The sequence below is a fragment of the Rhipicephalus microplus genome, chromosome 2, assembly GCF_043290135.1.
Source record: "Rhipicephalus microplus isolate Deutch F79 chromosome 2, USDA_Rmic, whole genome shotgun sequence".
Classification (NCBI taxonomy): Eukaryota; Metazoa; Arthropoda; class Arachnida; order Ixodida; family Ixodidae; genus Rhipicephalus; species Rhipicephalus microplus.
Window position 1 is genome coordinate 31,280,710 of NC_134701.1, and position 22,301 is coordinate 31,303,010.

General features: G+C 50.0%; 1 protein-coding gene across 1 annotated transcript in view; it reads right to left on the minus strand.

The window, feature by feature from the left end:
• The window catches only part of RpL27A (ribosomal protein L27A), a 38,441-nt gene extending 16,353 nt beyond the window's left edge, over positions 1-22,088 (minus strand). The window contains exons 1-4 of the mRNA XM_037420256.2: positions 21,976-22,088; positions 21,657-21,720; positions 21,508-21,583; positions 19,211-19,385 (exon numbers count right to left, since the gene is read on the minus strand). Coding sequence (XP_037276153.1) covers positions 19,211-19,385; positions 21,508-21,583; positions 21,657-21,720; positions 21,976-21,978 — 318 coding nt within the window. The 5' untranslated portion in view covers positions 21,979-22,088. The remainder of the gene's footprint in view (positions 1-19,210; positions 19,386-21,507; positions 21,584-21,656; positions 21,721-21,975) is intronic.
• Positions 22,089-22,301: the final 213 nt, after the last annotated feature.

The window sequence follows — 22,301 nt, forward strand, 5'->3', positions numbered from 1 at the left end:
ACGTCGACGTGCAGCTCGGAAATGTGCGCCTCGTGTTTTTCCCACCAAACTGCACTTTGGTGCTGCAGCCTCTCAATCAGGGAGTTATTCGCAGCGTGAAGTGTGCTTACAGAGAGAGGCTGATTCAGCGTTTGCTGCTGAATATACATATGAAGCACCCGACTGATGTGGACTTATTCATGGCGCTAAAGATGATCGCCGCCGCATAGATTGCGACGAGTCCAGCCGTGATAACGAATTGCTCCACACACGCCGGCCTTGTCACTCCGCAGGCATCATGCACACTAATCCAGCCGAACCAAAAGAAGGTTCGCCTGTAGGCGCATTTAATGACAATATTGGTAACAGCACAGTGCTGCCGTCACTGACCAGTGCATGAGGCGAACTTTGTGTCGTGGCAAACGAGATTCCCAATGGCCTCAGCGTCCATGAGTTCGTTTGCGCGGACGAAGGCGTCGTCGTGCACGAAGAAGTGACTGATGAAGCCATCGTCAGTAGCGTGTGCGAGGCGGCCGATCCCGATGAGCAACGACTGGAGCAGCCAGAGAAAACAACAAGTCCGCAGGATGTGCTGAACGCCTTCGACACAATTCGTACGTTTTTCGGCGAGCACAACGACGACGTGGCGACGGACTATTTTTTACAGTGTGAGTCGAGAGGCATGAAATCGCTGCAATGTAAGGCCCACCAATGTAAACTTACTGACTTTTGGAAGTGAAATGTTTTTTCCTAAATGTCACGTCTTTTTTGCTGCATTCTCGCACCAACGAAATTCCCGCAAGAGCAAAATTTTGTGCTTTCCCTGCTGATTTCGTTATTGCGGGTTTCAACTATATTGTCACCAATCTTGTCTCACTCAAGGAAACCTTCCGCAGAACTGCTCGTCAAGCTAGGACAAAAAGAAAAACTGCTCCAACCCAACCTCTTCGTCCTCTTCCACACGAAAACCACGCGAATTCATGCGGCATTAAAAAGCGGCTCAATCCCAACCTCTTCGTCCTCTTCCACACGAAAACCACGCGAATTCATGCGGCATTAGTCCCCCCTTTTAAAAAGCATCGACTCGATGCTTCTAAATAAAAAGAAGAAGAAAAAAAAAACCCATAATTAGAACACGCGTTGACGCAGAGAATGACAAAGTGAGTGCCAGGGAAAACAAAGAGGGCGCACAAGCACTTGGACCATGCGCGAACACAACAGCACCAGTGGGAGAGTCAAGAAAAAGAAAAACACCACATGAGATCACTGTCACGTTTGCGAAGTAACTCGCAAGCACAGAGACTATTGTGTGTAGTACGGCTTGAGTCGTACGACATGCACAGTTTCGGGCTGATGTTGTCGACGTGACGACACTGTGCCGTCCGGAAGTACTTCGTATGTAAGGTCACTCACACGTCGGATAACCTTGTATGGTCCGAAATAACGGCTCAGAAGCTTTTCAGACAAGCCTGGTCGTCGGACAGGAGTCCACACCCACACTCGTTCACCCGGGTGGTATGCGACGTTTCGACGGCGAAGGTTGTAACGTCGTGCATCTGCGTCTTGTTGGTGACCGATGTTCACGCGAGCCAGTTGACGAGCCTCTTCGGCGTACTGCGTGTATTGCTCGGCTTCTGGAGAAAGAGCATCGCTATTATCGTACGGCAGCATAGCGTCAAGCATCGTTTGTACGTTGCGTCCATAAACAAGGTGGAAAGGTGAAAATCGGGTTGTTTCCTGCATTGCCGTATTGTATGCGAACGTGACGTATGGGAGGATATCGTCCCAGGTTTTGTGCTGCACGTCCACGTACATTGACAGCATGTCCGCTATGGTCTTGTTGAGCCTTTCCGTCAGTCCATTACTTTGTGGGTGGTAAGCCGTTGTTTTTCGGTGACTCGTGCAGCTCAGTCTGAAAATGTCCTCTAGCATTTGTGCCGTAAACGATGTTCCTCTATCCGTAATCACACATGACGGCGCGCCGTGCCGGAGGACGATGTGCTGCACGAAGAACTTCGCCACTTCAGACGCCGTGCCGCGGGGTAATGCCTTTGTCTCAGCATACCGGGTCAAGTAATCGGTTGCCACTATAATCCATTTGTTACCAGTGGCCGACAAAGGGAAGGGTCCTAGAAGGTCCATTCCCACGAGGTCGAAAGGTGTCCGTGGTGGTGTAATAGGGTGGAGAAGGCCCGCAGGTTTCACGGGTGGCGTCTTGCGACGCTGGCACTCGCGGCAGCCTTGCACGTAGCGGTGTACACTGGTCGAAAGTCGTGGCCAATAGTACTGCTGGCGCACTCTGGCGAGAGTCCGCGAGTAGCCCAAGTGTCCCGACGTGGGCTCGTCATGGCACGCGAGGAGGATGTCATCCCGCATGTCGGCTGGTACAACGAGGAGGAAGGCTTTGTTGCTACCTCGAGCATTTTTCTTGTAAAGAATGCCCCTCCTTAGACAAAAGGATGACAATTCGCGAGCGATGCGCCGAGGAGTGTGAGAATTTCGGCCTTCTAAAGAATCAATAATAGGGCGCAATTCCTGATCGGCTCTCTGTCTAGACATAAAGTCAGAATCACTGAGGGCTCCGAGAAAACCATCAGCATATTCCGAGTCCATATCAGGATGTCCCACGGGTGCTCGAGAAAGTGCGTCGGCATCTTCGTGCTTGCGCCCAGACCTATACACAATCATGATGTCAAACTCTTGCAAGCGCAAACTCCACCGAGCGAGACGACCAGACGGGTCACGGAGATTGGCCAGCCAACACAGCGAATGGTGATCGGTCACCACCTTGAAGGGACGGCCGTAGAGGTAAGGTCGAAACTTTGCCGTTGCCCACACGACTGCGAGGCATTCCTTCTCTGAAGTGGAGTAGTTGGCCTCGGCTCGAGAGAGAGTACGACTGGCGTAAGCTATGACATGTTCTACGCCGTTGTGCCGTTGTACAAGGACAGCGCCAAGTCCGACGTTGCTTGCATCCGTGTGAACTTCGGTATCAGCGTCCTCATCAAAATGCGCAAGAACAGGTGCCTCTTGCATTCGCTGCCGTAACTCTGTGAAAGCTGCTTCTTGCTCTGTAGTCCAGGCAAACGGTACATCATCTCGGGTGAGTCGCGTGAGCGGTTCGGCTATCGTCGAGAAGTTGGTAATGAATCGGCGATAATAAGCACACAAGCCGAGAAAACGCCGTACCGCTTTTTTGTCTGACGGCACAGGAAAGGTGGCGACTGCTGCAGTTTTTTCTGGGTCAGGCCGCACTCCATCCGCACTCACAACATGTCCCAGAAATTTCAGCTCATCGTAGCCGAAATGGCACTTCTGGGGTTTTAGCGTGAGTTCGGCCGAACGAATAGCTTCCAGAACCATTCTTAGACGCTTCAGATGTTCTTCGAAACTCTCGGCAAAGATGACCACATCATCAAGGTATACAAGGCAGCTTTGCCACTTCAAGCCAGCGAGGACGGTATCCATCATTCGCTGGAATGTTGCGGGAGCTGAACAGAGGCCGAAAGGAAGAACTCTGAATTCATAAAGCCCATCGGGAGTTACAAACGCTGTCTTCTCTCTGTCTCGCTCATCGACCTCTATCTGCCAATAGCCGCTCTTCAAATCTATCGATGAAAAATACTTCGCGTGTCGTAGCCTGTCGAGAGAATCATCAACCCGTGGAAGCGGGTAGACGTCTTTTTTGGTGACGCTATTGAGTTTCCTGTAGTCAACACAGAATCGCAGCGTTCCGTCTTTCTTCTTTACTAGAACGACTGGCGAGGACCACGGGCTGCTCGACGGTTGTATCACCCAGTCGTCAAGCATCTCCTTTACCTGCGTCTGTATAGTCTCGCGTTCTTTAGCCGAAACACGGTAAGGTTGCTGGCGGATTGGGCGAACATCATCGTCGGTAATAATTCGGTGCTTTATGAGGGGTGTTTGACCGACTCTAGATGAAGAGGCGAAGCAAGATTTAAATTCCTTCAGCAGGGTATGCAGTGCGGCCTTCTTCTCGTCCGAAAGCTTCGAACTGACGTCGATGTGGTCCAGAAACTTATCTCCATCAACCATTTCCTCGGATGCGAAGCACTCGGTGACATCCGCTACACGGTCTCCGAAGGCCACGGTGGTGCCGCGGAAAAGATGTCGGTGCTCGAAGTTAAAATTTGTGACGAGTATCTGCGACCGTCCGTCACGCACACGCAGAATGCTTCGCACTGCACACACACCTTGAAGCAGTAAAAGGGATACGTTGCTCTCGGCGACCACGTCACCGTCTTGGAGGTCTTCACAGGTGACTTCTACGAAAGCAGTCGCTCGGGGAGGCAACGTCACGCTTTCGTCGGCAACACGCAGCGCAGGTCTACGACAGCTATCAGCGCCTCGATCGGTTGCAAGTTGCGTCGAGAAAGTCACCATTCGCTCGCGGAGATTTATGATCGCGCCATTCTCTCGAAGGAAGTCCATTCCAAGGATGAGCTGACGAGAACAGTCGCGTAGTACGAGGCAGGTTACCACAAACGTTGACCCGCGTATTTCCACTCTTGCGGTACAGCGACCCAATGGAGTAATAACGTGGCCTCCAGCAGTGCGAATACGCGTCCCATTCCAAGGTGTCATCACTTTCTTAAGACTGGTTGCCAATTTTCCGCTCATAATAGAATAATCTGCACCTGTGTCCACCAATGCGCTGACCTGAAGACCGTCTATCAGCACGGGAATGTCGAGTGAGACTCGGCCACTGGGTTCAGACGCACAATCCGGCATTTCTCTCGCACTGCACTCAGACGTCAATTCAATGTCTGCAGCGTTTTGTGGAAGCGTCGATAGGAGGTCTTCCGCACTTTTAGTCCCAGCGACCTCGCCCCCGAAGGTCGCTGCCTTCAGTTTTCCCGACGAGGGCTTGGGGAACGTCCCCGTGCCATCGTACTGAGACGTGGTCCAATAGCTGCGGGTCGTCGTGGAGATGGAGACCGCGATTGACGCCGTGGGAAAGGCAGACGTTGCTGCGCGAGGTAGTCCTCAATTTCTCTTGGCCTCTGACCAACTAGGGGACGAGGCGAATGAATAGAGAAACCGCGCAGTCCAAGTTGTCGGTATGGACATTCCCGGTAGATGTGACCGGCTTCACCGCAATGGAAGCAGAGGGGTCTTCTATCCGACGTACGCCAAATATCGGACTTCCGCGGAGGGGCACGGCGACCGTCGATGTCCAAACCAGCATGCGCAGATTGAATTGAAACTGGCGGCATCGTCTGGATTGGGACTGCAGGGCTTGAGACCGGCATGGAAGTGCGCAGAGCTTCGGCATATGTGCGGTTCCCAACATCAGTGGACGCAGGAGGTGGTTCTAGATTTGTAACCGTTGGTTGAGGGCGACGGCTGTGAAGCACCTGCTGGACCTCGTCCCGAATAATATTGGTGATGCTGCTTACCTCCGGCTGTCTCGCCCCGTGTAGTTTCGCGATTTCCTCGCGGACGACGGAGCGGACGATTTCGCGAATCCACTCAATGCTGTTGCTCCCGAAGCTGGCGGAAAATTCAGTAGGTGATGCAGAATTCACTTGCCGGTTGAGTAGGGCTGACCGCTGATGAAGTACCCTCTCCATCGTAGTGGCTTCGGTCAGGAATTCTGCTACACTCTTCGGAGGACTCCGCACTAGACCAGCAAAAAGCTGCTCCTTCACGCCTCGCATCAGATAGCGTAGCTTTTTTTCTTCTGGCATTGCCGGATCCGCTCGCCTGAAAAGCTGCGTCATGTCCTCCACGTACATGGTGACGGTCTCATTAGGCATCTGGATGCGTGAATGCAATGCACGTTCAGCACGATCGCGGCGGTCGGGGCTCCGGTAGGTCTCCAAGAGGCGATGCTGGAACTCGCGCCAGGATGTCAAGACATCACTTCTGTTCATGAACCACGTTCGGGCGCCGTCTTTCAAACACGCGTAGACGTTGCGGAGTTTGGCGGCTTCGTCCCAGTAGTTGATCGCTGCGACGTGTTCGAACTCGCTCAGCCAGTCGTCCACATCTTCAAACAGCTCTCCGTGAAAGGGACTAGGCATCAGCGGGTTCTGGACAGTGCAATAAATTGGTGCCGACGACGTAGGAGTTTCCATGACGCCTTGAGGCGAAGTCATAGTCGCTCTATGGATAAGCTGTGCCGGTGTCTCTGGTGGTAGGCCTCGTTGGCGGCGGCTTGTTCTGTGAACTGGCGTGTCCACGGGCACAGGGCTTGTGTTCCGGCTCCTGGATGGGCTCTTGTGCATGGGGTGCGTCGTCAGTTGTCGTACCCAGCAGCTCCACCAATCTTGTCACCAATCTTGTCTCACTCAAGGAAACCTTCCGCAGAACTGCTCGTCAAGCTAGGACAAAAAGAAAAACTGCTCCAACCCAACCTCTTCGTCCTCTTCCACACGAAAACCACGCGAATTCATGCGGCATTAAAAAGCGGCTCAATCCCAACCTCTTCGTCCTCTTCCACACGAAAACCACGCGAATTCATGCGGCAATATTGACTGGGCAAATTCTCCTTTCTTGTTTACATCCGAATGTAAAGCAGAAGGCACGACTCTCTCCGGCTCGGAACCTTTTTCTTTAACCTTTTTTCCGGTTAAGCGAGTTCATATATCGCATGAACGTTAGAATTGAGTACGAAAAAAAATGAATACGGTCATTCTATTGCCATCGACACTTCAAAAATGGCCGCCCCTTATGTGCGTTGGCATGGCCAACTCCTCCTCTAGGAAGATGCCTGCCGCATGAGAAAAAAAAAACAGCTGCCACACCCTTTCCCTCTCTCATTCTGAAAATGTTCTCGGTCGCTAGCGTCACCTGCGGCGGACGGTGCAACAACTCAACACTTTGCATAGCCTCCGAAACAGTGGTGCACAGTTGCAGGTCTCGAACAACTCGAGACTTACGCGCCCCTATGGGCCGCAGATGAAAAACGCTTAGCTGGTACCGCCCGTCGCCGTGATGATAGAGTCGTTCGCGAGCGCCACCACGCGGAGCTTGTTTAAAACTGAAGGCAGGCCAACTCTGCTGGGAGCGCGAGCCATTCCTCAGGCATTTTTCTAGAGCAGGTGTTGGCATGGCGTGTCGGCCATTTCTGCCAATGTGTTTACCTTGTGCGGCACTCCGTACGTGTGCTGAGGAGTTAGTCATATTGTAGTGCATTTACATCGACAGCATGGAAGGGCCGACTCCGAAGACTCGACGAGTGCACCACGATGCCACATTTTAAAGAAAAGTAATCGCGTGTGCAGAAACGGACGAAAATTGGGCCGCATCGCGGTCATTCGGAGTTCCTGAACGTGCGGGACTGGTGGAAACAGAAGCAGAAGATTGTCGACTGCAAAGCTTCACGTAAAGGCTTCAGTGGACTGCAGCAGGGTCGGTTTCCGAAAATGGAAGAGCTGCTCGCCGAGTATGTGCTTGAACAGCGAGCGGCACAGCGGCCCGTGACGACAGAACTGCTCCAAGTGCGGGCTATGCAGTTAGCCTTGGAAAAAGGGCTAACGCGGAGCCAGTTCAAAGCAAGCAGGTGCTGGCTAAGTAACTTTATGAAAAGGAAAGGATTTTCCCTCCGAAGGCAAACGGGCATATGCCAAAAATTGCCGGAGGAGTACGAAGAAAAACTCACGTTTTCAGAGCTTCGTCCTCAACTTGCGGCTCAACAATGGCTACCTGCTTGGGCAAATCGAGAATGCCGATCAGAAGCCTCTGTACTTCGACATGCCTGGCACCACAACCGTCGAGAGAAGAAGGGGGCGAAACAAGTTCGCGTGCTGACATCGGGCCACGAAAAAACTAGGGTAACGGCAATGCTCTGTTGCACGTCGGATGGGCACAAGCTTCCCCCGTAACCGCCATTTACGCGGAAAACGCTCCCGAAAGGAGTAGTTTTCCCGAGTGGTGTGATCGTGCAAGCCAACGAGAAAGGTTGGATGACGACGGACCTGGTCGCCGATTGGATCCATCACGTCTGGCGGAAGCGGCCTGGTGCCAATTTGGGCCTGTGAGCGATGCTCGTGCTCGACGCGTTCAGGTGCCATCTCGACCAGCGGATCAAGAACAAGCTCGCTGCGTGCAATACGGACCTTGTAGTCATACCTGGCGGCATGACGTCACAACTTCAACCACTGGATGTCTGCCTGAACAAGCCGTTGAAGGACAAGATGCGGGCGCTTTACACCGACTGGCTGATCAATGAACGACATGATTTCACGGTAGGCAACAGGATGAAGCGCGCCTCTCTGCGTGGGTGAAGGACGCGTGGTGTGCAATACCATCAGCCATGGTGATCAAGGCATTCAAGAAATGTGGCATCTCGAATGCCATGGACAATACCGAGGATAAGATGCTTTGGGCTGTTGACAGTGATAAGGAGTTGTCTGACAGCGACGAGGACTGACCTATTACGCGACTCGTAACACCGCCGTAGTGGTCACAGTTTTAGCTACAGGGCTGGCTGTTTGACTGTGTTTTATCTTTTGGAACTTCAGTGCATTAAGGGGGCACACGGGTCTTTGGGGCCGAAAAATTGCCCAAAAACGAATTTTTTTTAGATGTCATTTTTGAAATCTACAGGTATTTTTCTATTAGTTTGCTCAGTTTTTCCTCCGAAAAGTTGGTACTTGAACAGTAACAGCTATTTATAAAAGCCGTACGGGCTCGATTTGGCAAGATTCTGACGCCAAAATGGCAATTTTTCAATAATTCCCCGCGGCTGCGCCACGGGCAGTATCGCAGTGGATCTAGGTCTCATTTGAAAGCGCGGTCTTCGGTATTCAATTTCCCGCCACTCTGGCTCCTGTCCGCTCATTGGTAGAGTAGAAAACACGCGCCACAAAAAAGCAAAAATACGCGTTCCTATTCGCCGGCGAGCGCACGTGACTAAACAGCGCAACGCGATTGGCCGCAAGCGGCGTGTGTTGTCTGCTTCGCGCCGTCGGCGGCGCAGTCAGGTGCCATATTGCTCGGACTGAAAACGACGGATTAGCCAAGGATCGCGCGCGATGTGGAAAGCCAGAAGGAAATTCCACACAAGGAATCAGTACGGCAAAAAAAGAAAAAAGTCCCTCCTCGAGAATTTCAAAGGCCGTTCCGCGTCAGCGAGGAGCGCTGAACGAGCAAGCGACCCACCTTCCGTGGCCAGCGGCGAGGCCCCTGGTAACATAGGCCTAGCACCTCCGCCGCCGCCCGCTCAAGATAACGCATCCGGCAGCGGCCGCGTTCGTCTTGACACAGCAGTGCTGCACCCGTTAGAAGTGGCAGAGGTGCGTCGCAACGCCGAAAACAAGCTGCAAGAGCTCGCTTCAACTGGAGCAACACAACGCAAGTGCGGCCTGTTAGCCGATATCGACGATGCCGCAGCCACGCCGCTGGACGAAACACAGTTTTTGATCGTGAGTTTGGACCAGGTGAACGAACTGATGCGTGCAGTGAAGTGCAAATTGTGCTCCGGTGATGTAAACATCGGCAAAGAGGACAGGGAGTACGGCCTTGCCGTAAAGCTAGTGCTTACGTGCGCGACCTGCGGCGATGTGTCGGTGGCATGGAGCTCGCCGCGCGTTGACGGCGAGAGCAAGGCAAAGCCGTTTGCCATCAATGTTTTGGGCGCGCGCGCTATGCAGTCTACTGGCAATCAGCAAACGGCATTCAACGACGTTTTTTCAACGATGAACATTTCTTCGCGAGGCTACGTGAAGACGAAACTGACGGCCGCAGCTGTTCGTGCGTCGGAAAAGCTGCCCGCGGAGTGCGCGCGATCGGTTCGGGAACTGTACGCGGAACTGGACCTCGGCAACCCGGGCAACATCGCTGTGTCGTACGACGGTTCCTGGATGACGAGGGGACACTCGTCGCACATCGGAGTCGGCACAGTTATCGAGTTGTTTACGGGGCTTGTGCTCGATTTTGTCGTGCTCTGCAATTTTTGTGCCGGCTGCGAGCGGGCGCCTAAAGAAAGTGACCCGTCCTACGACGAGTGGAAAGCGAACCACCACTGCCAGAAAAACAGCACAAAAAAAAAAGCTGGAGAGATGGAAGTGGAAGCTGCCCTCATTCTGTTTCAGAGGTCGTGGGAGCGTCATAAGCTGAGATACACTCCAGTTCTTTCTGATGGCGACTGCCGCACCTACCCTGCTTTGAAGGAAGCAGATGTGTATGGTTTTATAAAGGTAACCAAAGAGGAATGTGTGAACCACGTCCAGAAGAGGATGGGCACGCAACTGCGCAATCTCCCCAAGCAGAGGCCAGCTGGCTCTGAGAGCCTCAGTGGTAGGGGGCGGCTGACTGGTGACATGGTTAACAAATTGACCTCTTACTATGGCTGGGCCATCAAATCTCACAAAGGGGACGTGCCAGCCATGCACAATGCTGTGATGGCCACATACCACCATGTGACGTCCAACGATGCCGTGTCCAACCACAGCCTGTGCCCTACAGGTCCTGACTCGTGGTGCCGCCAGAACGCTGCCAAGGCCAGGGGTGAGCCGGCCCCCAAACACCGCTACAACCTGCCGCCGCATGTCTGTGAGGCCTTGCTTCCAGTGTACGAACGCTTAGCGGACAAGAAGCTGCTGGAGCGCTGCCAGCGAGGCAAGACTCAGAACAGTAATGAAAGTCTCCACTCTGTGATTTGGTCGCTGGCCCCGAAGGAGCGCCATGCATCACTGCACAGTGTAGAAGCTGCGGTCGCCGAGGCAGTGATGAGGTTTAATGCCGGAAGTCAAGTAACATCATCCAAGATCCTCAAAGAGCTGTGCATGAACCCCGGCCTACTGAGTAGCAAACGCATGGCTGAAAAAGACCGCCGCCGAACCAGGGACTCTACCCTCAGGCGTGCGTCTGCAGAAAATGTGCAGCGGACGCTCAAGAAGCGGCACCTGGATGCCAGCAGTCAAGGGGACTATGCTTCTGGGGCCTACTAGTCATTTCGCTCCAAAAATGTACAGAATGTTTTACCGTTTACATTAAACATGGCACCGTTGTGTTTTTTGCCATTTTCTCAAAATGCATATTTTTGACGTTTAGGAAATTCTTGAGAGGTACATCTCGGCATGCGGTGCAGCTAGAAAGATAATTTCTTTTGCATTGTCAAGCTGAATGTTTAAACCTTGAAGTAAGGGAAACAGGTGTTGCAGTTCACGTTTAAATAATTGTTTAAATAACTGGTTAGCAGGCATAATTTAAACCGAGAAATTAGAATTGATGTAAACTTGCATGTGTGATTGCCAGACAAAAAAACTGTTTCCGTCATTTCATTCTCCACAACTTCTAGTATCTATTCATGTCATGCTACTAATTTTTTGTTGACTAGTTTTTTTTCTATTGTTCTCAAGAACAATCACAAGATTTTTAGTGATCTCGGGAACTAATTAGCTTACATCAAAACTAATTGGATATTTGAAATCAGCTAAAAAAACTGAACAAGCTCATGGAGTTTCATTAAAATTGGTTGGAAAGCAAAAAAAAAGTTTCTAAGACCAGTGTGCCCCCTTAAGGGGGGACGTGGCAAGTAAAACTAATTTTTTTATTAATGTACTGTTTGTGATGAAATTTGGTGTGTGTATGTGGATGATTGTGAGGATTCCAAATATGAAAACCGTTTTCAAATACCTCTTGTACTTTTTGAGTTACAAGCATAATTATACTAATTATTGCTCTTCACACTTAAAGAGATAATTATTGCTAAATGAAATTATTTTTTCATATTATTATGTTCCCAAAGCATCAACTTGTGCAAAGAAGCTATTAGTTGATTTTTCTAGTTCTTGTAACCATAAATAAAATTTTTAAAACATGGATGTTGTTTTGCGCACACATCGCAGTAATTATAAAATGTGTTCTAAAAATTTTAAATGATGAGTAAGAAGAGAGATAAAGCTTTATTGCACTGCTAAAGGCCTCCTGAGCCTAGTGCAAAAAACGGAACGACTCTATCAGTCTTTGTTAGAAAATGACAGATGTTCTAGCGAAGGCACATAGGCGAAAATCAAGAGTTGAGAAAACTGACTTTGAAAGTTCACTCTTGTTTGGAAGTTCACAACATGCCTAAAACACTCAGAATCCTCCTGGGCAGTAATCCTGAGATGCTGTGGCCTTGGCCTCTGTAGAGCGCAACCCAGTTTTGCGCTTCTTTGTCGTGGAAAAATGCGCCTTTTGAGCCCTCTTTACCCTTTTGGCATCCTTTTTGGCTGCTCGCCGCAAAGAGCAGTCTCCTGGATTGAAGCCCAGTTGAGCAGTGATCTCTTGCAGCGCACTCTTGCAGCCACCATTGAAACGGCAGACTGCATCTGCAACTGCACTTTCCACACTTCGAAGGGAGGCGAACTGGCTCTTGGACTGGAGTGACCAAATGAGGCTGTTCATACTCTCCACAGCGTTCTGGGTTTTTCCCTGCGCACACCTTTCAAGGAGCTCTTTGTTCGAGAGGCGCTTGTAGATTGGCAGCAGTGCCACTCGCACGTGAGGGGGCAGTTTATGTTTGTGAGGCGGCAGCGGCTCTCCCTTGGCCAATGCCTGATTGTGCGGGCACCAGGAGTCAGTCCCACTTGGGCACAGGTTGTGGTGTGGATCCTGGTCTGTGGATGTTACATGGTAATAAGTGGCCATGATGGCCCTCTCCATGCCAGGAACATCGTTGGGGTGGCTCTTAATGGCCCAGCCATAATAATTCGTCAACTTCTTTATCAGGCCCTGCGTCAGCCGGCCTTTGCCACCCATGCTCAGTCCTCGGCCTTTGGATTTGTGCTCATCAAGAAGGTTGTGCAAGGAAGTGCCCATTCTTTTTTTCACATGGTTCACACACTCCTGTTTCTTAATCACCATGTAGCCATACACCTTGTCTTGCGTGAGGGCAAGGTACGTACGGCTGTCACCGTCGCAGAGCACATTGATGTATCGAAGCTTGTACTTGGTAAACGATCTTTCAAACATGATCCTAGCTGCTTCTACTTCCATTTGGCCTGCATTAGCATCGGTGTTCTTTTGGCACTGTGGCTTGTGTTTCTCAAGCCACTCCTCATAGTTGTCGTCACCAGGCTTGGGGCCAACAGCACAGCCTTGGCAGTAGTTGGACAGGACACAGTGGTCCAAGACCAAGCCTGTGTACAGCTCGATTACACAGCCCACGCCAATATGACTTCTGTGCCCCCTCGTCATCCACGTGCCGTCGTAAATGACGTCAATGTTGCCTGGCACTCCTCCTAGGTCCTTGTAAATGTCATGCACCTTCTGTGCACTTTCTGCTTCAATGCGGGTGGCAGCTGATGTGGTGGCAGGGTGGCTGTACTTCCTTTGCAGTCTCTGGTAGGACTTGTGGTGCAGTGCTCGATGCGAAATGTCCATCGCAGAAAAAATGTCATTTATGGCAGATTGTTTTCTGCCAACTGACTGCACAGCCCTCAAAGCACGCACGTTTACCTCAAAGGGGTTCGTTTTTTGTTGCCCGGAGCACCTCGGGGACGACCACGCACTGTTCACTCTGCCACAATTGTCACAAAAAAGTTCCATCCTCGCTGCGAGTCCAAGGCAGTGCGTAGTCTCGAGGCGTATCGACCCTTCGTCGCACTTGTTGCACTTTACTGACGAAAGCAGACCGTTCAGCATCTTCTTATTTACAATGAAGAATGTGGAGTCCTTACCGCCGTCATTTTCGTCGCAGCCTTCGTTCAGAAGCTCGAGCTTCCGCTTTGAAGCGGACTTCGATGCTACGGCATCCAAAACATCCCGCCTTGTCTGCGCCCGCTGCGCGATTTCTTCACTGCTCGGAATCTGGGCCGAAACTCGCGATAGAATGTTCGACGCGCGCACGCCCGGAGTTGCAACGGCTGCCGACGCGGTGCCACCGCAAGCGGGTTTGCAAGAGCGTCCATCACGGTCGACGGCATCCGGCGGTCTGACATACGACGATGTGGCACCTTCCACACTCTCGGCCTCACAACAATCAGCGAAGGGTCTGAGTAGAGGCTCCGTGACGCTTGAAGAGCATGCTCCGTCCGGAACTGCGACTGGGACGGCAGCCGCAGTCGTCTGCCCTTTGTTCCAAGCTTTCCGACGCTTGCCGTACTTGTGGACGCTCCGGAACTTTTTTTGCGGCAACATAGCACCGCAGTATGAGCAAGCACTCAGAAGAGACCACCGATGTAAACAAAGCTTGGTAAAAAAAAGCACGCGAACTATCACAAAAACAGCAAACTGGCAAAAAACGAAGCGAACGCCGGATGATTCTCGACACGGCGGCCGCAGATGCGCTCGCGCTTCCAAGGTTGCCAAGGTGCGCGGCGCAGCTTTGACCAGTAAGAGGTCGCGCCTGCTACCACGTGACCCGCGCAGCCAATTGCCGTTCTTCGTTTTCGTTTTTTTACTTGCTCCTCGCGCTTTTATTTTCACTCGGCGAAATACGAGACCGCGACCATCAGGAAGCCGGCTTTCTCCTCTTTCCAAAGCTACCAAAATGGCGGCCCACGGTCAACAACTTGGCGCGTTTGTGCGGCGTGAACAACACCGTTTCAGGGGCTTTTTTTTCGCACTTTTCGGCGACTAGCCTCGGCAAAAACACTATTTGCGGGATTTGTAGCGCACGTTTCGCTGTAATATTTTAGAACAAGGAAGTTGAAAATCTGAAGATTACGAAAAAAAATAAATCAGAAAATCGCATATTTTGACCAAGATCGGCACTTTACTTGCCGCGCCCCCCCTTAAAACCCAAATACTTGTTCTCAATGTGCAAAAGTTGACTCCTACGGACTTTTTTTTTTTCTCTCTCCCGTCGCGGAAAACGGGTGCACGTTACAATCGATGTCCTACTTTTTTTTTTCGTCACGGAAATCGGGTGCGCATTACAATCGAGGGCGCGGTAGAATCGAGTAAATACGGTATATGCACATGAGGTCCGTTCGATTCGCCTGCACCACGTGAATTAGTTCACGAGGTGCTGCACCTTACCATTCGTTTCAGCGGTGCAGTATTGACAACCGCTGAACCCTGCCATTCATTTCGAAAAGTGCTGAAGAGGTGCAGCACCGGTTCACGATTTTCCTGCACCTCCTTCGTTGACGGTGCCGGCTTGGTGCAGGCGCGCGTGCAGCTAAGCAGACGACGCAGCACTTAGACGTAGGTGGCTTAGGCGCCGTACCCGCCTCTACAAATGCGGTGTGCTTTGCCAAGATGTTTGCGCCTCATAAACTGTCCGCATGTGCATTTCGCCATAGGTAGTGTTTGCTGAATGGTGTAAATGAACCGAAAAGAAATAAGCCCAACACCTTGTCGGCACATCAACATTTGTTTCGGGTGTCGTGCTGTGTTTGCACCGCTGAACTCACGCTGCACAATTTCTGAACTTCGCGTGCACAGCCGTGAACCGGTTCTGACCGCTGCAGGTGAATCGAACGGACCTATGGTCCTCATTGCGTCTTGCTGGGCTCAACAGCGTCGTCCGTTGTCACAAGCACGAGCATTGCCCAACCGTCACTGACCTGCAAGGCGTTCGTCGTCGTTCCGCTTCGTCATGGTGCCCATCGCAATTTCGCTGAGCACTAATTGGTTCATCCGCGTCATCCGCCGCACGACATATAGATATGCACTCATTCTACACACTGTTGAAACCTCGTGATGGACAAAAGGATTTGTAAACGTTGCTAAGAGTACAGCAACTCCCAGGAGAACACTGCGTAAACAATAACGTGGTGCAGAGCAAGGATATTGTCCGCCACGGCTCAGCACGAGACCTGGGGAGGCACACATTCCGCCGCCAGCCGCGGCCGCTCCCTGCTAGACCAGCTCCACGGTGCAACACGTAACCATAGCAACGCGGCCCATTGTACCCAGTGAATATGGCCGCCATGATGTCATTTCCTCCACACTTCTCACGGCGCGCACCGGCTGGGCAAGCCTTCTCCTACCTTTCCTTCCTCCGTGTGGCAGGCCCAACGCGTCTTGGTGGCTTTCAGCTGCCGTAACCAGTAGCGAACAAAACTCGTAGACTCCGAAGAGCCTACCGGCAGCCCTGTTGCCGTTGCTTAGTGCATGATCTACCACTTTCAACTTTAAAGTAGCCGTGTAGCTTCAGTATCGCCCCTTAACGTGACAAGGTTACCGACACAACATACAAAACACGCCGCAACGTGCACTTGCCACTTTGGCTTGGCATGGCTTAAATTGAATATCCGTGCATTAATAGTGTGCTTGATGCTTAAGAGATGGCGCCTTATGGCGCACGCTATCATCATCAGTGGTTGAAACGAGCAGACGTTATTGCGGCAGTTTTCGGGGGTGCGATATTATTCGAGGAAACAAAGAAATCGTATTTTTGTTGGGCGATGTGGGGGGTGCAAGAATTATGCGACTGCGAGGATTACGCGAGTAAAGACGGTAATTACTCGAGGAAAAAAAAAATCTTATTTTTGTTGGGCGAAGTGGGGGGTGCGAGAATTATGCGAGTACGAGGATTACGCGAGTAAATACGATAATCGAAAGTTCAGAACTCGCCCAAACTATCAAGGGAAATGGCATCGGACGCTTCGCAAAGCGACAGCAAACGCCGATGTCACCGCCGACCAACGCCCGACTACGGATAGGCCTAACACTCACACCGAACCTTGCGGCGACAGTGGTGGAATTCGTCAGTGCATCCCAAATGAAGAGTGAATTCTTAGAGAGTGAACGTACCGTATTTACTCGCATAATACTCGCACTTTTTTTGCCAAAAAACCGATGCAAAGTTGGGGGGTGCGAGAATTGATTGATTGATATGTGGGGTTTAACGTCCCAAAACCACTATATGATTATGAGAGACGCTGGGAGGTGCGAGAATTACGCAGGGAAAACTTTCCGCGAAAACGCAGAGAGCGAAAAAGAAAACGAAGTGGCCGCAAATCGGGATTCTCACACCAGCAACTTACAGCAAGCTTTAAGAAGTACTAAGTAGAACTTACCTCAACAATGAAAGCAGAGGTTCAACACAAGGCAAGATTTATCTGAGACACAAAAAGTGGAAGCAAATAGTCGAGAATCAGAATACCATACGCGAATTTTGTGGGCGTTGCGGGCGTAGCGGAAGCGGTCGGCGCTCAACAGGAGCCCTCAAAATGTAAGCGTAGGACGTCAGTATTGGGCTGGTGCCTATTTAACAGAATCTTCAGCAGTTTCCTTCTGAAGAAATAAAGTTTACCATCAATCCCAGTTTTAGGCACATGGCAGGCCCAACGTGTCTTGGTGGCTTTCAGCTGCCGTCACCAGTAGCGAACACAAAACTCGTAGGCTCCGAAGGGCCTACCGGCAGCCCTGTTGCCGTTGTTTAGCGCATGATCTATCACTTGCAACTTGAAGCAGCCGTGTGGCTTCATTATCGTCCCATATCGTGCCAAGATTACCGACACAACATACAAAACACGCCGCGACGCGCACTGGCCACTTCGGCTTGGCTTCGATTGGATCTCCGCGCAATAGTACGCTTGATGCTTAAGAGATGGCACCAGATGGCACCTGCTATCACCATCAGTGGCTGGAACGAGCAGATGACATCACTGCCGCAGTTTTCGGGGGTGCGATAATTACTCGAGAAAAAAAAAAATCGTATTTTTCTTGGGCGATGTGGGGGGTGCGAGAATTATGCGAGTGCGAGGATTACGCGAGTAAATACAGTAGACCAGTAGCTGCTGCTACTGCCAACACGCTTTGCAAAATCGATGCGCTGACTGCCCTCGTGGCGAGTGCACAATGCCCAACCTGCCGCGAACAGAAACTTAACATCCGAGAGGTAGCTGGAAAGCGAAGGGCTTTCGGCATTCCTCGAACTGTGCTGTGAAAATACGGATTGTCCTAAATCTACACTTTCATTCACGCACGCGGCGAGACATACAACTTCGGCCAGGGACCAAGGGACGAGCACTCGTTTCGACAGCCGCAGCTCGCGCGATAGCTTTGCTGTAAACCTGAAGGCAAGGCAGTTCTGGCAGCACGCGCTATAGGTGCAGGCCATGACCAACTTTCCAAGATTCTGTGCGATTCTCGATCTTCCAAGCATTCAGTGCAAGCTGCTTTTCATTGTGCCAAAATTTGATGCAAAAATGGTTTCCTAATAAATGCCAACTTTTAAAACTTTCAAACTTGTTTTTCTCATTTTCATTTTTTTTTTGACAATTTCACGTCTTCCGGACAGCCTTTTAGACACTTATACTTATTGCATAGTAACGAAACTTGGCACGCATATTCTTCAACACATGCAGAATGCAAATATCTACTTGAAATTGCAATGCCTTCCAGAATTACTTGCGAAAATATTAGGTTATTGTTTCAAGGGAGATTAAAAATATTTTGACATATGAGTCAAACAAGATCAGACAATGCTTTTATTGAAAGTTGATTGATTGATATGTGTGGTTTAACGTCCCAAAACCACTATATGATTATGAGAGACGCCGTAGTGGAGGGCTACGGAAATTTAGACCACCTGGGGTTCTTTAACGTGCACCCAAATCTGAGCACACGGGTTTATTGAAAGTTAAATACATATAAGAGCACCTGCAGAAAATGTCACTTTTTGCTATTGTGCATGGCATAACTCAATAACTATAGTATCTACACAACAAATAATTGCATATTTGAAATCTTCATGAATAACTATTAACAAGATTTTCAAATGTCTATGACTAGAAAGGAAAAAAAAAAGTTCTTTCGAGGAGCGAATCCCCTTAATGTAGTGAACATACACTGAAAGTTTCATTAGGGTAACTTAAAGAAATAAAAAGTTCGGTTTCCAAGGTAGCCTCCCCCCCTTCAGCGGACAACAGAAGTTGCATCGGCAGCAAACATAGCATCACGCATTACTTGGGATGCACGTCTGAACACTGTTTATTCAGCAGAATAATTCTAGGTACGTGAGTGTTGCTTTGGTGGCCCAGAGAAAAAGGTGCATACATTTAGACGCACCGGAGCGGCTATTGCCGGTGATAGACGCTTCCAAATCCGACTTTGGCGCAATTTCTGTTGATACAATCGGGATGCTGGAGATCAGATCCCAAACAGCGTTCCCTTTTAGTTGGTATGACAGCAAATGGTAGTTGTGCATTGAAACCAATTTCTTTTCAATTGCTCCAGAGAGACAAAAGGTGGTGGCACTATGTTCAATTCTGGTGTAGTGGCAGGCCTCGCGCTACAATAAAAGTGGTGCTATTCACACCAAAAAATGATATTGATAAATGTGCACCCCATATTTCTAATCTCAAACAATCTCACTCACGTGTTTGACAATGTCGATGACTGGCGCTTTGCCATTTCCGTCGTTTTTGAGCTTCTGGCGCGTCTGCTCGGAGACCAGGGACCACAGCTTGTCCACGTTCAGGCATGGCTTCCAGTAGTGGTTCTTGCGGACATGGTAGTTGCGCATGCCCACCTTGCCAAAGTAGCCTGGGTGGCTGCGTCAAGGACCCACGAATTATGGAGCAGCAAAACACGAGCTTATCCTTCACACAGCAAATTTCAATGGCCCATCAAAGGCAGCTAAATATGAAGTTCACCACGAAAACCTTTGCATCACAACACCCCAACACACACCAGATCACATGAAGTGCCATAGGCAGCTAAATATGAAGTTCACCACGAAAACCTTTGCATCACAAGACCCCAACACACACCAGAGTGCAATCATCCACTGCTGTTATGCACCGTGACTGCATGTAGAAGCTGGGTATGTAACTAACAAGGTGTCTCCCCTCAGAAGTAGTTAAGGTTAAGGTCCACTAACTGCATGGTTATGCGAAGTATGGATTGAGCAGAACCCCCTCTAGATTTTTCTGTGGTACAAATTCTGAACTGTGGACAAAAAGCTTGCTCGACATCCAATAATAGAGTCAGGCAAACTTGACCACACACACACACACACACACACACACACACACACACACACACACACACACACACACTAACACACATAAGGAAAAAGTGTATACTTAAGGGCTTGTTTTTCCGTTTTGACACAATATTAATCAGATCTAACAGACAATAATGCCAAGGAATGCACAGGGGAAATTATCAGACCCAATTGTAATGTAAATGTGATGAAAGGATAGTGGTTGAAAAGATAACTTGCCATGAGCAGGAACTGAACCTGCTACCTCCGAATAACGCGTTCGATGCTCTACCACTGAGCTACCACGGCGGCTATCCCCCCAGCCACTTTGTTGGATTTATATGTGAATTGAAACATAGGAGTGTCAGTCAGCGCTCCCTGTAGCCATGGCCGCGAGTGTGGCCCACTCTCCTGTTTGGCATCACGTAGCATGTGAACTTATTACGAGCTGGCAGCTGACATATAGTCCTTCATATACAATTTAACGGCTTGAAGTCTGCCAGTACGAGACCCTCGTTAATGAATAAGGAAAAGAAGTGTATACTTAAAGGCTCATTTTTCCATGTTTTGACACAATATTAATGAGACCTAAGAGACAATAATGTCAGGCAATGTACAGGGAAAGTTATTAGACACAATTGTAATGTAAAAGTGATGAAAGAAAAGTGGGTGAAAAGATAACATACCATGAGCAGGAACCGAACCTAGTCACGGCAAGTTATCTTTTCACCTACTTTTCTTTTTTCACATTTGCTTATTACTATATTAAGATATTACTGTTATAGATCTTATTACTATAGTGTCAAACACAGAAAAACGAGTCCTTTTAAAAAAGTACACACTTATATTAAATTTCCATCTTTTTGGGAGGAATATTTTTTTTAACTGACATGTACAGTGTGGATCAGCATATCGCTGCCCTCTAGATTGATTTGAAGTGTATGCAGTGAAAAACAACAATGGATGTTCTAAACAATCAGATGCCCTGCATGGGACGCTGGGGACAAGCTCGTGTACCCAGTAACAGTGGCCCGTACCGTACATAGTTGACACTTGTGACGTGCTGTTTGGACACTAAGACAGACACATGAAAACCACAGTTAGCAGACAACATAAGCACTCATGTGTACTATTTCTTCGTGTTAAAACTTTCCACTTCAAAGACAGAAGTGTACACAGAACGACACTGTGTCATGTAGCTGCTGAAATATGTCGACAAACAGGTTCAGGTCGGCCGACACCTGAAGACAGCCATTGTAATGTACCCACCAACTGCCACCGCAGTCGCACAGAGATGGATGCAGACACGGCCGGCTTACCAGAGGTGGGTTTTCAAATAAACTTTCAAGTTTATCATCTGGCTACTTCCAAGACACTTTTGGGCAGTGAAATGAACGCAAATCGCACTTGAAAAGCTGCATGGCGAGAATGTACAGATGAAATTGCACTTGTCTAGAGCGGCGATGCGCGTGTCAGTGAACGCTGTTGTCCTCAACTGCGACCTCACATTCGCTATGAGCATTACAGCACAAGGTCATAGCTAACAGAATGACTGTTAGGTATCACTACGGAGTCTGCCTTTGCAAGATTCTTATAGACAATGATTCTGTCTGTACCAGGGCAGCAGGTAACACGTGAATGTCTTACAGTTAACTCAAGCTGGCATGCAATGCGACGCAAGCACTTACTATTTGTCGAAGTTTATCCTGTGGTGGTGCTGGCCACCGGCGTTACCCCGACCGCCAGGATGCTTGCGGTGCTTCCCTGCACAAATAGGACTACACCGGTGACGACGGCCGCTCGATGCATGTGTCGCCGCGAGTATCGAGAAACTTACCCACGCGCCCGTGGCCATGGCTCACGTGTCCTCTTAATTTCCTGGTCTTCTTTTTGTTGGTAGACTGCGCGAGATCACAAGCAGGCAAAACGCATCAGTCAAAGGGCACTCCGCACAAGTTGATGTGTAAAGGCATTCCAACAGTTTCGCAACGCGACTCTGATTTACTGATAAAACGCAGCGCTCGTCTCAACTATGCAATTTAGACAATTTCCTCCAACATTGTGCGATCACATCACTGCGTTGCAAGTAAATTAAAAGGGTTATATACGAGGATTACGCGGATTTCGCGATAGAACTCGAAGGCAAGCGTACTCACCATTTCGACCACACTGTCGCAAAAGAGGAAATGTGCGCTACGCTAGCGCCGGATATGGAGACTGCGTTGGCTACCGTTGGTACTATGGTGGCTACTACAGCTGGCTAGAAGAAGAGGTGTCAGCATCGTCCCGGCCCGGCCGCTTCTTGAAAGAAGGTGTGCTGGTATTTCATTCCGCCGTGGAGCGTCGCGCAAGTCGCCACCGCGATCGGTCGAGAGCGCTTTGCCAGCCGCTAGCGCGGCACTTTTAGTCGCTTGCTCGTGTGCTAACAAGCCGCAAGGTCTGCGCTTTGCCTATTTGGACTTGTTCGGGATCAATACGTGCC